Below are 12,275 nucleotides of genomic sequence, written 5' to 3' on the forward strand. Positions count from 1 at the left end.
AAATATGCTTCAACATGTGAGACATTTAATACACCTAGTTAGGCCATATGGTCAGTTTTGAAGGTCCTGTTAATATGCAAATTTGAACCAATGGGTGTTTTGGATGTTTGTCTTATGACCATCTAGAACATAACAATTATATTGGCTAGTTTTTTGACAGTGGTGGTTAGATTTGCTGAAAGAGCTCTCAGACTTCACCTTTCTTTGAAAGACCTCAGAGTGAACATCACCATTTATTCCGTGGCCTTTCTGTGTTTACTTGGTAGTTGTGTCATGTTTTGTTTATTATGTGCAAGGCCACAATCATGATATGACTGAAGTGTGGAGAGAAGGGGGAAAAAAAGTCAAATCTAACTTGTTGAAAGCCTGACACCACTCTGGTGTAGCAGGGCGGACAAATGGAGCATTTCCCGTCCTCGACTGGCGTCCTGATAAGTCTCCAGGTCTCCAGTGTTTATGTTCTGCATACTTCTCCTGCCGCTGTTATTTAAAAACCAGAGCACGCACACACTGGATGGAGAAGAAAAAAAAAAAAGAGAGAGTCTGAGAGATTCACTCGTTCAGGCTAACCCTACACCCACTGCTGGCCTCCCACTCCGCCCGCCTGCTCTCTTTCTCCCTCTCGCTCACTTTATCACTCTCTCTTCTAACCCCCACCCACTTTTTTCCTCTGAAAAACCACTCCAACCCCCTCCCCCCCTGCCCTCTCCTTCCCCGTACTGGCAGATGTAATACAGAGGGAAGCAGAGCAATGTAAACACAGAGCCCTGCCATCAGAGCAGGGTGGTCCGACCCGCCCCCGCCCCTACTCTGCAGGGCTGACGGGGCGGAGGGGATCGCTCAAGGAACGAGGGCGGGATAGGGGGAGGGGAAAGGAGCTGGCGGAATGAGTATAGTAGCTGCTGTGTTGTGTGCACTTGGCTTCTTCTGGTCCTGGATGAGAAAGTTCTTCTGCTTTAATTTTGTGTTGCGAAAGGTAAAGAATATGACAGACTGTGTAAGGTGTTATTAATTCCAGTAACACTATCTAGTGTTATATATAACACTGAGATTTGTGCAGGATGGTTCAAACTGTGTTCACCCTTTGTGGGCTTGATGGTTTGCTAGCCATTTGACTACTATCACCTTCACTTTTTCAATCTGGAGTGGTGCTCCACCACTCCAGAAAGTTGTCTAAAAGGTCTGTGGATGCCCCTGTACTGGAGTTTAAAATTTTGTAGTGACACATGACCATGCAAGTACATGGTGTCTATGGTGGTGTGAAATGGATGTAGGGAATTTGTAAATTTTCACCTACCGAAAGCAGTCCATGAGCAATGGTCCCAATGTTTTTCAGTCTTGTTGTCTCTGCTGCGTACACATTCACTGGCATATTCTGCAGACGTTTGTATTCTCCTGGTGTTATGACAGGCACACAACATCATCAGCACACCTACATGTTTGCACTGTTACACCAGGCGCCTGTCATGGGTGCCCAATGCTCACCAAGGTCATGGGTTAAATGCAGAGGACACATTTCGCTCTGTCACCGTGTACTATGCTTCACATGGACTTCTGACTAGCCTACTAACAAGTTAAAGTTAATGTCCTGTCCAACTGATATGCATACCTGCATACAGTCTAGAGAAGTTCAGGGTTGCAATCCAAGAGTGTTCATTTTTTAGGTGATGTGGTATTTTTCATTTTAGTTTTTTGAAAATTCTTACTGATACTGGCATACACATTGTGTTTAAAATACCCAAAATGCAAGCGTTCTCAACAATACCAACTGATATCTTACTTTTCAGGGCATGGGACCATACACACACACACACACACACACACACAAGCTCCACCTCTACCTCACACACATACACACACAGGACACTTGAATTGCTATTTTTAAGGGTAAAGCTCCCTGAATGCAGGCAGCAGTGTGGAAGAATCCTGCCTTTGAGGGAGCTGTGAATGTACATCTCTGGATTGTGCTAAGCTGCATTGGTAGGCAGTGGACTGATGAAAACAGCCATTTTGGGTGTGCGGCTCGGGACAGGTGATTAGCATAATGAGAGCAGGGCTGCATACAAATGGAAATGCAGAGCCCCGTAAATGGCAGCTGCGGTGTAAAATGGGGGTCAAGGGTCAGACCGGCTGCAGGGCATTATATTGCAGGTCAGAGGCTCACTCCTTTGGCCCCTCCCCAGCTTCTTTGCTTTTTCTGTCTGCTGTCCCTCCCGCCTTCTCGCTGTCCAGTTTAAAATCTCTCTTTACCCCCTTTTCTCATCTTCACCTCCTTTCGCCCTGTTTTCTCTCCAGAGTAATTTATTGGCATGACAAATTGATTCGCAAACCACAGACTCACTCACTGGTGACCGTACCTGGAGTATTAAACTGATCTAGAGGAGAGGGAATTCTTTAGGACGACTTGAGCTTTGTGTGCAAGTATGCAAGATTGTGAGCGTGTTGTGTCAGTTCAAGAGTGTGGGACTGTGCACATGTGTTTGCTCAGCTGCATTTCCAGCTTGCTGGGCTGATGGTAAAGCAGAGAAGTATGAAGTAATGAACATGACCCTGAATGTGACCAGTTTGACAGATTTTAAAGTGAGTTTCTTATATTGTTGCTGTAACAGTATGTCAGCTTGTCTGAACCTTTGACAACAAAAAAAATGAACGTTGCTTTCAAATTGTGTTGAATAAATTAATTACAATGGATTTCCCTGACCCTGTTCTGAGGTTTAGTCGTCTGGGGTCTGCAGAGGCTCATCTGATAGGGCAGGGGTCTTTGCCATTATGACCTCACTCAGGGACTTCCGTGGCAACCACAGGGGGGACTGCCTGAACTGGAGTCTAATCCAGCTAATACCAACCACAACACAGAGGAAAAAACTGCTGGCCTCCAGAGAGGACTGCCTAGGCATGGACCCCCAGCAACTCACTACCGCCCTCCAACCTCTCCACTCGTCTCCACCACTACTAACAACTCACTTATGCACCTATGGTATCTATCACACCAAATGTCAATCCCACACCTCCAGGGACTCATCACAACTGGAGCTGCATGGTTATAGCCAAAATATGAAAACATAATTAAATATGCTAATCAAACATTTCAGCAGTGAGCATGTATAAGAATTAATACTAATACTATACTATACTATTAATAGCTATTTAATAGTATGATACTATACATGAAAGTTTTTGTAATGGTCACGCTGCAAATGAACACTTATTATTATTATTATGTGACAGCCGTGCATTTCAATCACCAACCCACCACAAGGCACCAATGATTCTCTGACCTCTGACTTCCTAGTTACTTAGCAGCAACTATGAACTTCTGCTCAACTCAAGCACTGCTGACGAACCACAGACAGTGCTGGTGAAGTTACAGACGGGGCTTTTCTTCTCTGGTGGCTGCGGAACTGGCCAGGAATGTGCAATGCCCCAGAGCTGATGAAGTGTGGGGTGTGGTGGGAGGTTGGGGGAGGAGGTTGTGTTGTGGGCCCTGTGCCTTTTGTGTGGAGCCCCATGCAATCTTCAAGAGGAAGGCCAATCAAAAGCCACTCACTGCTGGGTGGTGAGAATGGGATCCTGGAGTTTTAGAATGGGGACTAGCATCACCCCACTCCCTCTTCCTTGAGAGAAAGGAGGAGGGCCAGGGGTTAATGTTATGCAATAAACTGAATGGCCTGATGGAGGCTGACACCTACACCCATTCCACTGTTCCTCTGCTTTTCACAAACATGGAGATGAACACTCACATGTTGCTGAATCTGCATGAATCTGTTTTGTGTGGTTCTCAGTCATGTATAGGTAACTATATTTATGATGGCATAGTAATAATTTCGTAAAAATAAAGAAAAATAGTTACATTGGTAATTATGTAGTGAAAAATGAATGATACATTTGTATTGTTTTAAAACATCTAGGCAAATGTTTCAAGAATGGACAAATATGAATATTCAATATATAACACAAAATGATTATTGACTTAAGGTATTGCTACATAAACATTGTACTTTAAAGTTTAGGTTGTAGCAGCAATATAATCTTAAAAATATAACAAAATTGACTAAATGTAACAAAACACATTCTCACATTTGAAATATAACATGAAAACAACAAAATCTGCCCATGACTACTGTATTTTTATTTTCATGTCCTTTGACTTCATTTGTGAAAGTTAAAAAAGTGAAAGTGTTTGTCATTGTGAAACACTGCAACAAAGTGCACACAATTAAATGTGCCCTCTGCATTTTAACCATCACCCTTTGTGAGCAGTGGGCAGCCATGACAGGTGCCCAGGGAGCAGTGTGTGGGGACGGTAACTTGCTTAGTGCTCAGTTCAGGATTCGAACAGGAAACCTTACGATTACGGGTTCATTTTCTTCCCCAATAGGCCACCACCTGCCCTTTGATATTATGAAAATTTCACTTTGTGAGAATATTTAACATCGATACGAGTTCCCCTAGCCTGTCTATGGTCCTACTGGAGCTAGAAATGGTGATATGTATAAAGCGTGCTTTGACCATTCTGCTTCGCCGTTCAGAAAGTGTGAACTCAGACGGTCGAATCTGGATGTGTCCCCTTATGTTGTCATACGGGGAAAGGTTATCTCAACTTTAGTTCAGTCATGCAAGATGCTGAAGAAATAGTGGGTGCATTTTATTTTTCTTCTGGAAAAACACTGACAAGACTTTCTGGTTGCGCCAAACATTGTGGTTGGTGAATGGTGTTGACGTTATTTTGCACAAACGCCCCTTCAACTTCTATAGGGCACTCTCCGCCTCATCCTGCCTCTCTCCTCCTCGTTATCATTTAAAGCTACAGACGCCGAAACGGCACGTCCTGGGGAAATCTCACTGTGTCACTGGCTAAACGTTACTGTAATTCTGCACCACGGCTGAGTTTTGGAGAGAGGCTTCAGATACAGTATTATGGGAACACTAAGACCATATAAAAGCAAAAAAAAAATCATAATAGGGGACCTTTAACGCTTGTTAACAGCAATATAAACAGCAGGTAGGCTGTCCTTGTAAGTTAGTATATTAATAATAATTCCACTTCAGTCAACCTGGTAGGACAAAACTTTGAAATTCATAAATGACTTTTGGCTGAATTATATATAAATTTTTTTTTAAAAAAGGTTTAAAACCTTTCAGGCTAAATGTTACTGTTTCATAACAATTGAACAATTCTAGCTTTAAACATATAATTATGATATTCAGATGTGTTAATAAAATACATATCAGTAAATAATTGCTGAACATGGGTGTGAAGACTGTGAGCCTCTGTATTAGTGAACTGAGGGGGTGATATCAGTACATAGGTTTTAGTTTTTTGCAAACGTATCACCCTTGTGTGTGTCCTCTTGGAGAGGGGGATGAACTGCTCTCTTAATAATTGATCTGTATTATTAGGTTATGCTGGTCAGAAATGCATAATGTTAACTTTAAAGGTTTATTGTCAGGTACACTAACGTTCAGCGGTTTAGGGTCATTTATGGTGTTTCATAAATAATCCAGATGTTTTAAATGACTGGCAGCTGGAAATGGCTGTTCATGTTGGAATATCTGCATACATGTAGAGAGGAACTTTATTCTCAAGAATTAGTTCCAATGGAATGTTGTGTTCATTCATTTAAAACCCTTTACAATGATCTTAGTATAGCTAAAATACAGTTGCACTGATACAGTATCTAGTGCATCAGCAGATGTAGGTTTGAATAAGCTGTTAGTTACTTTGTCAATCATTATTTTATGTTAGAAGTATTTATTATTTTTTCTAATTATTATAATCAACACCCTTTCATGTCTTTTTTAAGTGGAAATAGAAATTACCTTTCTAAATGACCCAAAAGCTTTGAACGGTAGTGTAGATTGTCCTCTGGTCAAACATGTACCAAGAACACTTTTATTACTTTATTTTCTTATACATTTTCCACAATCCTCAAAATTATTAATGTAATAAACTAATTGATAAGTGAAATAGAAATAGGAGGACAACAATTTAATTCTCATGAAGGATATTCACCAGTTTTAAGGTGCAAAAAGCTAAATTTGCAGCTGTTTTCCCAGCTAGCCTACATGTCTGTACATCTGCTTGTAAGAATAATTTATCGCAAAGATGGTATATGTCTGTTATTTTTATGTCTGTATTTTGTTTAAAAATTTTAACCAACTGGGTTCTCAATTTACACCATGTGTCAAAGTGGTAGAAAACACAGAGCCATGTGGTCACAGTCACATTTTGTAGGTGTTCTGGCTCATGTCCATGTGGCATGTGGTTCATTCAGAGTGTCTAAGGTCTTTTGCTCAGTTCTTCTCATCTCATGAGAATCGACAGTTGAGTTTCTGAACATGGACGCTTATTCAATAGTAATAAATCTGAAACAGTTTATGAAGCTGATATGTATTGGTGTAAATCAATGTACTGCGATTCTTCAAGGACCAAAGAGTTTGTATAAAGTAAAGTTTTCTGTGTGAATGTGTGGGGCAGTCGTGGCCTACGGGCTAAGGAAATGGACCCCTAATCAGAAGGTTGCTGGCCACTTAGGTGCCACCGAGGAAAAGCACCGTCCCCTCACACTGCTTCCCGGGGACCTGTCATGGTTGCCCACTGCTCATCAGGGGTGATGGTTAAAAGCAGAGGACACATTTCGTAAAAAGTCACTGTGTGCTGTGCTGCAGGGTTTCACAATGACAATCACTTCACTTTCAACGTCTGTATTTGTTTCTGTCCCTAGATGATATAATGTGACTAAGGCACACATCATTGAAAATTGGAAAAAGTATGCATTAGAATATCACATATGCAAAATGAATAGTTTTGAGGACTTATCTATGATTTCAAGTCATGGGTACAGATAAGTTCTGCTGAGCAGATGTATTCCTAGAATTTTTATGGGTGACACATCCAAATAGCATAGAAATGGCAGCATAACATTGCAGAGTCATGTAAAATATTTAATGTGCTTCTAAAAATGGTGTATTAAGGTCTGTCCTGTTTAAGGCTAGCTCAGCATACGTTGAAGCAACATAATAATCCATTATATTGATTTGAAACTCATGTTCATTACCCCTCAACAGTCTATTACCCATCTATTTTCTATTAGTTAACATTGAACAATAGGTTTCATACCTGCTAATGTCTTAATTATTAGCCATTTCCTTATTTTTCTCTGAACATCTTTGGGTTTCATGTGTTATAGTTCACATTAGGATTTGTTATCATTTTTCCCAAGATTTGCTGGTTGAAGTCCCGGTCACCCAGAAGATTCCTGATTGCGTGAGAAAATTAGGCAAAAGAAAAGCCAGAGCTTTAACTGTTAGTGTTGGAGCGTTGCCTGTGATATTCGCAGCACAAGACTGCTTTCATGGTGGCTATTTCGTTTAAAGATCAAAGCATAGAGCATGACAAGACTGCTTTGCTGAAGGCAGGTAGCAGGGTGACCATGAAGAATCAATAGCTTTGAGAGGCAGGCTCTGACCTTTTGCCATGAGGTCCCTGCTGAAAGGGTGCTTTTGTTGCTGTGGGTGCACAGCATGCACGCACTAAGCTTAACCACACTGCATGGAAAGCCACCGCTGGCCCTGCCTTTAATACCCCTCCATGGCATGGGGGATTGAGGGAGGAGGCTGTTCGTGTGATTCTGGGGTGGTCTCAGTTCCGCATTACAGTACCATGTGTCAGAGAGCCTTGATGTTGAGAGCCTCTGGTTCTCTGGTGTAGATTAGGAACTGATTAGGTGGGACCTGCTTCATGAATGGGTTCCAGGCACATGCTGTTTTATGCAAATATACATTTTCTAATGTAGTTCTATCCAGACGCACACATGCAGCAGCAACATGCATGCTCCTTTTGTCAGAATGATTGCTCAGAATGTCAGTTTTGAATGTGTCAGGGGCTGAAGCAAGGTAGCACCAATGATTCCAGGTTCGTGCTGAATAAATACAACGGGAATTACCTGTCACTGTCTCCCTGTTCCCATTGAGTAACGCCTGTGCGGAGCATCACATGACAAATTTCCACTCATTCCACTCCACTGTTGATGTTTTATGATGCCTGTCTTACTATGTTACATTAAAGGATTTTTAAGCAAGGCGCCTTTGCTTTTGACATACAGTACATGTCAAAAGTTTGGACACACCTTCTCATTCAATGTGTTTTTTTTATTTTCATGACTATTTACATTGGTAGATTCTCACTATGAATGAACACACAGTGAAATAACTGAAAACATGTTTTATATTCTAGTTTCTTCAAAATAGCCACCCTTTGCTCTGATTGGTTGGAAAACCCTGAAATTTGTTTCCAACAAATTCAAATTTCAAATTCAACTTATTCAAATTCAAATTTTATTTGTCACATACATAGTCATACACAGTATGATATGCAGTGAAATGCTTGAGCGACTGCTACAGAAGTATACAATGAACCAATATGCAAATATTGCAAACATAACCAAATATTACACTTTTTTTGTCTTTAACATAAAATATGTGTAACAGGTAGGGTGAAGGTGTTCAAATGAGTGAAAAGTAAAAAAAAAAATTGTGCAAGGATTCTGGGGGGATTGAGTGCAGAAGTGATTGAAAGTGCTGGAGTGTATTGGAGCTCTATGAAGTTTTGTGATTGTTGAGAGTCTTGAAGGAGTTTCCAGAGGTGTTTAGCACTTGTTGGCCCGTTTGCCTTCACCCCAAACCATCTCGATTGGGTTCAGGTCTGGTGGCTGTGGAGACCAGCTCTCCACATATCTCCACATATGTTCATTCATAGTTTTGATGACTTCAGTGAGAATCTAGTAATGTAAATGGTCATGAAAATAAAGAAAACACATTGATTGAGAAGGTGTGTCCAAACTTTTGGCCTGTACTGTAGGTCTTAGTGGTCCCCTAATACTGTAGTATTACATAATACAGCCATGGTTTAAAATTACAGACACTTTTAGCCAGACACTTTTTCCCCAGGACGCGTCACTTCAATGTGTGTAGCTTTAAATGCTAATGAGGAGGAGAGAGGTCTATAGAAGTAAGCAGACATTCACAACATCAACACTTGTTGTATTTTTTTCCATGTCTGTGGGTCGAGTTGACAATCTTGTTTTTCCCCACTTGCTTTCCAGATGGTGGCAGGGTGACTCAGGAGCTGAAATACACACGACAAAAGATCGGAGAGGAGTCCATGTTCAGTCCGCAGCTCATGATCCAGACACCACGTGAGCAGGGCGCGAACGTCCTGACAGTCGAGGCACTGAGACAGCACCTGGAGTCAGCTATCCGAGCCAGCAGAGTGCACGTTTACATGTACAACAGGTAGGTGTTGATCTTGCTAGTCTGATGTCTAGCGGTTGTCACAGTTCAGCTCCGTTTGCCAGGTTGATGTAGTTGTGGGAACGTATGGAGAAGCAGGCAAGTGGCAAAAAGAGGCATTTTCACACAAGCTGTTGGATTTTATGTCCCAACAAACCTTTTTTATGACTTTCTGTTTCCCAACCTTACCAAAACAGTGGTCATGTGTTACTGTCTAGATGAAAAATGAAAATAAAATACAAATGGAGCTTGTTACAAATCATTTAATCCCAGTGGGTTTTAACTCAGTGTCTTAAAGGCCCTTAGTGTCAGATATGAAGTATTTGACAAAAGGTCAGTTAAAAGATACAAAAAATAATATTAACAAGTAATGTCTATTTTTACATGTTCGATTATCATAAAGCCAAATATCATCGTGTTGTAATATTTTTTCTTCTTTAAGGCAGTGGAGTTTGGAACACCTTTGCTACAAATCAGGAGAACTTGTTACCGAAGCTAATTATGTAAATCAGGTGGGTGTGGCCTCCTTAATGATTAATCGAAGGGTTGGGCAAGTGAGCAGGTAAATGTTTTCCAACAATGCCCAGCTCTTATTTTTGGTCAATGTATAGAGTTTTTCTCTGGGTCTGTATTTACATGTTTGACGCTTTCAGATCATTGAGAAGCTGCACCCATGTCTCATCATCACACCTCTGGACTGTTTCTGGGAAGGAGCAAAGTTGCATTCGGGCATGGTGTACCTCCCGTAGGTGTTCTTTGTTTTTTACAGCTCCTTTCCAAAAGCTCGGAAAAAAGAGAAAAAAAAAATAGCTAAAATATTGATGTTAAAACCAAATTAGGGACCCTAAGGAGAAAACAATGTAAGGTTGTTAGTTCAAGCCTGATCTTTTCACAGTGAATCAGTGATTAGTCACACAATATCGACACCATCAACATCAGTATTTATGAAGGTTCAGCCAAACTCTCATTTCAATGGTTAGTTCAGCAGACTCTCTTCCCTGGGATTACTGAGCCCGAGAAAAGGTTGCTTTTTCCCAATTTGTAGAAACTGAGAGCACAAATATACACCTTGTAAAGGATCACTAAGCTAGCACAACATTAATGTCACTGGATAATAGAGGTGTGAATGTTCACAGGTCTCACGATTAGATTCAATTACGATTATAAATGCCTCGATATTGATGCATCCAATAAACTCTCTGCATTGTCACATGAAGTTTTCAAATACAAGAGTTAAGCTTTCGTACACTTGTGTGAACGCTTTGATTTGCTATAATGAGCAGAAAAACTGTCTCGTTCAGTCCGTGCTCATATATACTGGTAGTACACACATCTCACACACACATAAATGCACACAATGCACACTCTGCACACAATGCTGTGGACAGAGTTAATCGTCTGCCCCGGTCCTGCTGCAGATCAACTTCGACCAAGCAGAGGAGCCGCGCAGATTGGTCCAAGCTCCTGTGGTCCCTTTACTCTTTCATTTTGTATTACATAAAAGCAGTAATGTTTCCTACGTCTAATGTCCCCATCTCATGTAATAGCGGTTATCGACATTTACACGGGTGTGTCGGAACTGAGGTGCTGTGAGCATAATAAATAGAGAGCATGATGGAACGCCCAAGAGTGGAGTGAGATTCTTCCCTGCATGCTTCACCAGAGTTTCCTCCACTGCACACCGACCAAAACCTTTTACAACCTGAAGCCACAAACAGCAGAAAAAACGCCTGGTTCAGACGTCCGTCGCGTCAGGTTTGCGCAGACTGAACGCGTTTTTCTGCTCATTGGAGAAAATGTAAACCAGCTTTCAGACTGAAATCGCACAGTTTACCGAATGCATGGTTTTCTAAACTCCTGGTAAAATGATCATGTCGTGTTGTAGACACATGTTTTTGAAGTGGCAGAAATAACCCGCTTTGATTCTATTGGTCACGCGAAAATACATCCCGTGCAGTATGAAACTCCTAACCAGAGCGGCACTGTACTCAGATCAGGCAGCCAGTCACTACCAGCACTTTTTAACAAGAATTTTTATGCTGCCGTGAGAAGATCACCGAGCAACGTCATTATGATATAATCGATTATGTTTTGCACTGCATCGATGCAGAATCATCCACGTCTGCATTGCGATGCATAGATTATACAATTTTTTTCAACACCCCTACTGGATAAACATCTGGACTTTGTGAGTTTTCAGTCTTTGGTCCTTGAAGTGCCATGGTGGCAGTCATTGGCGTCAAAAGACCTCATTGTGGAACTTTAGTTTCTAGAAATTTTGGGCCTGCTGGCTGTCTCATTTTCTCTCTCTCTCTCTCCCTCTGCCCATCTCACTCTCCACATTCCCTGGTGGCAAATAGGGATTTTTACTGTGTTCTGGTTGGGAGACTTGAAATAATGCCTCAAGCCTGGTTAAGCACATACAATGTGGTCTGGACCACAAAGAGGCTGCCAGAAGAGCCTCTACTGTGTGGCAAACAGAATGGGTGGGGGCAGAGAGAGAACGAGGGAGAGAGAGCAAGAGACAGAGCAGCGGAAACTAAGTGGTACAGTGGAAGAGAGATAGAGGTTGGGAAAAAGCCATTATAGGTCCGATAGGATAAGCAAAGTAAGTAGGATAAAGGATAAAACGAGAGAATGTGAGGGCATGATGGGTTACTGAAAGGTTAATAAAATAGAGGTTGAAAAGACAAGAAGGTTTTCAGACGTTTTCTCCCATTCATCTTACCTTTAGTTGTTCTTCATTCTGTAATTGTTGACTGTGGCAAGTGTTAGTGGTAACAGAATAATAATGTTACTAAAAGAAAATATGGCTACAGTGGTGATTGATGGGACCCATAAATGTTCCTTTATGATATTACAAATACTTTATTAATAATTTCCTCAGACATGTGAAAGCAACACTGTTTTTGTAAGCAAGTGATAATACAGGCTCATTGGAAATGGAATTAAAAGTAATAAAAAGATGTGTTTTGCATAATACA

The 12,275-nt window shown here is 41.2% G+C and overlaps 1 protein-coding gene across 3 annotated transcripts in view; it reads left to right on the top strand.

The window, feature by feature from the left end:
- ptch1 (patched 1) overlaps window positions 1–12,275 on the top strand; it is a 40,533-nt gene that overhangs the window by 4,001 nt on the left and 24,257 nt on the right. For all 3 annotated transcript variants that reach the window (XR_003749607.1, XM_028978074.1, XM_028978082.1), the window contains exons 3-5: window positions 9,105–9,294; window positions 9,734–9,803; window positions 9,945–10,036. Coding sequence is in view for 2 of the 3 variants with exons in the window: in XM_028978074.1 (XP_028833907.1) it covers window positions 9,105–9,294; window positions 9,734–9,803; window positions 9,945–10,036 (352 nt within the window). In the remaining variant the exon portion in view is untranslated. The remainder of the gene's footprint in view (window positions 1–9,104; window positions 9,295–9,733; window positions 9,804–9,944; window positions 10,037–12,275) is intronic.

The sequence above is a fragment of the Denticeps clupeoides genome, chromosome 1, assembly GCF_900700375.1.
Source record: "Denticeps clupeoides chromosome 1, fDenClu1.1, whole genome shotgun sequence".
In the NCBI taxonomy this organism is placed as follows: Eukaryota; Metazoa; Chordata; class Actinopteri; order Clupeiformes; family Denticipitidae; genus Denticeps; species Denticeps clupeoides.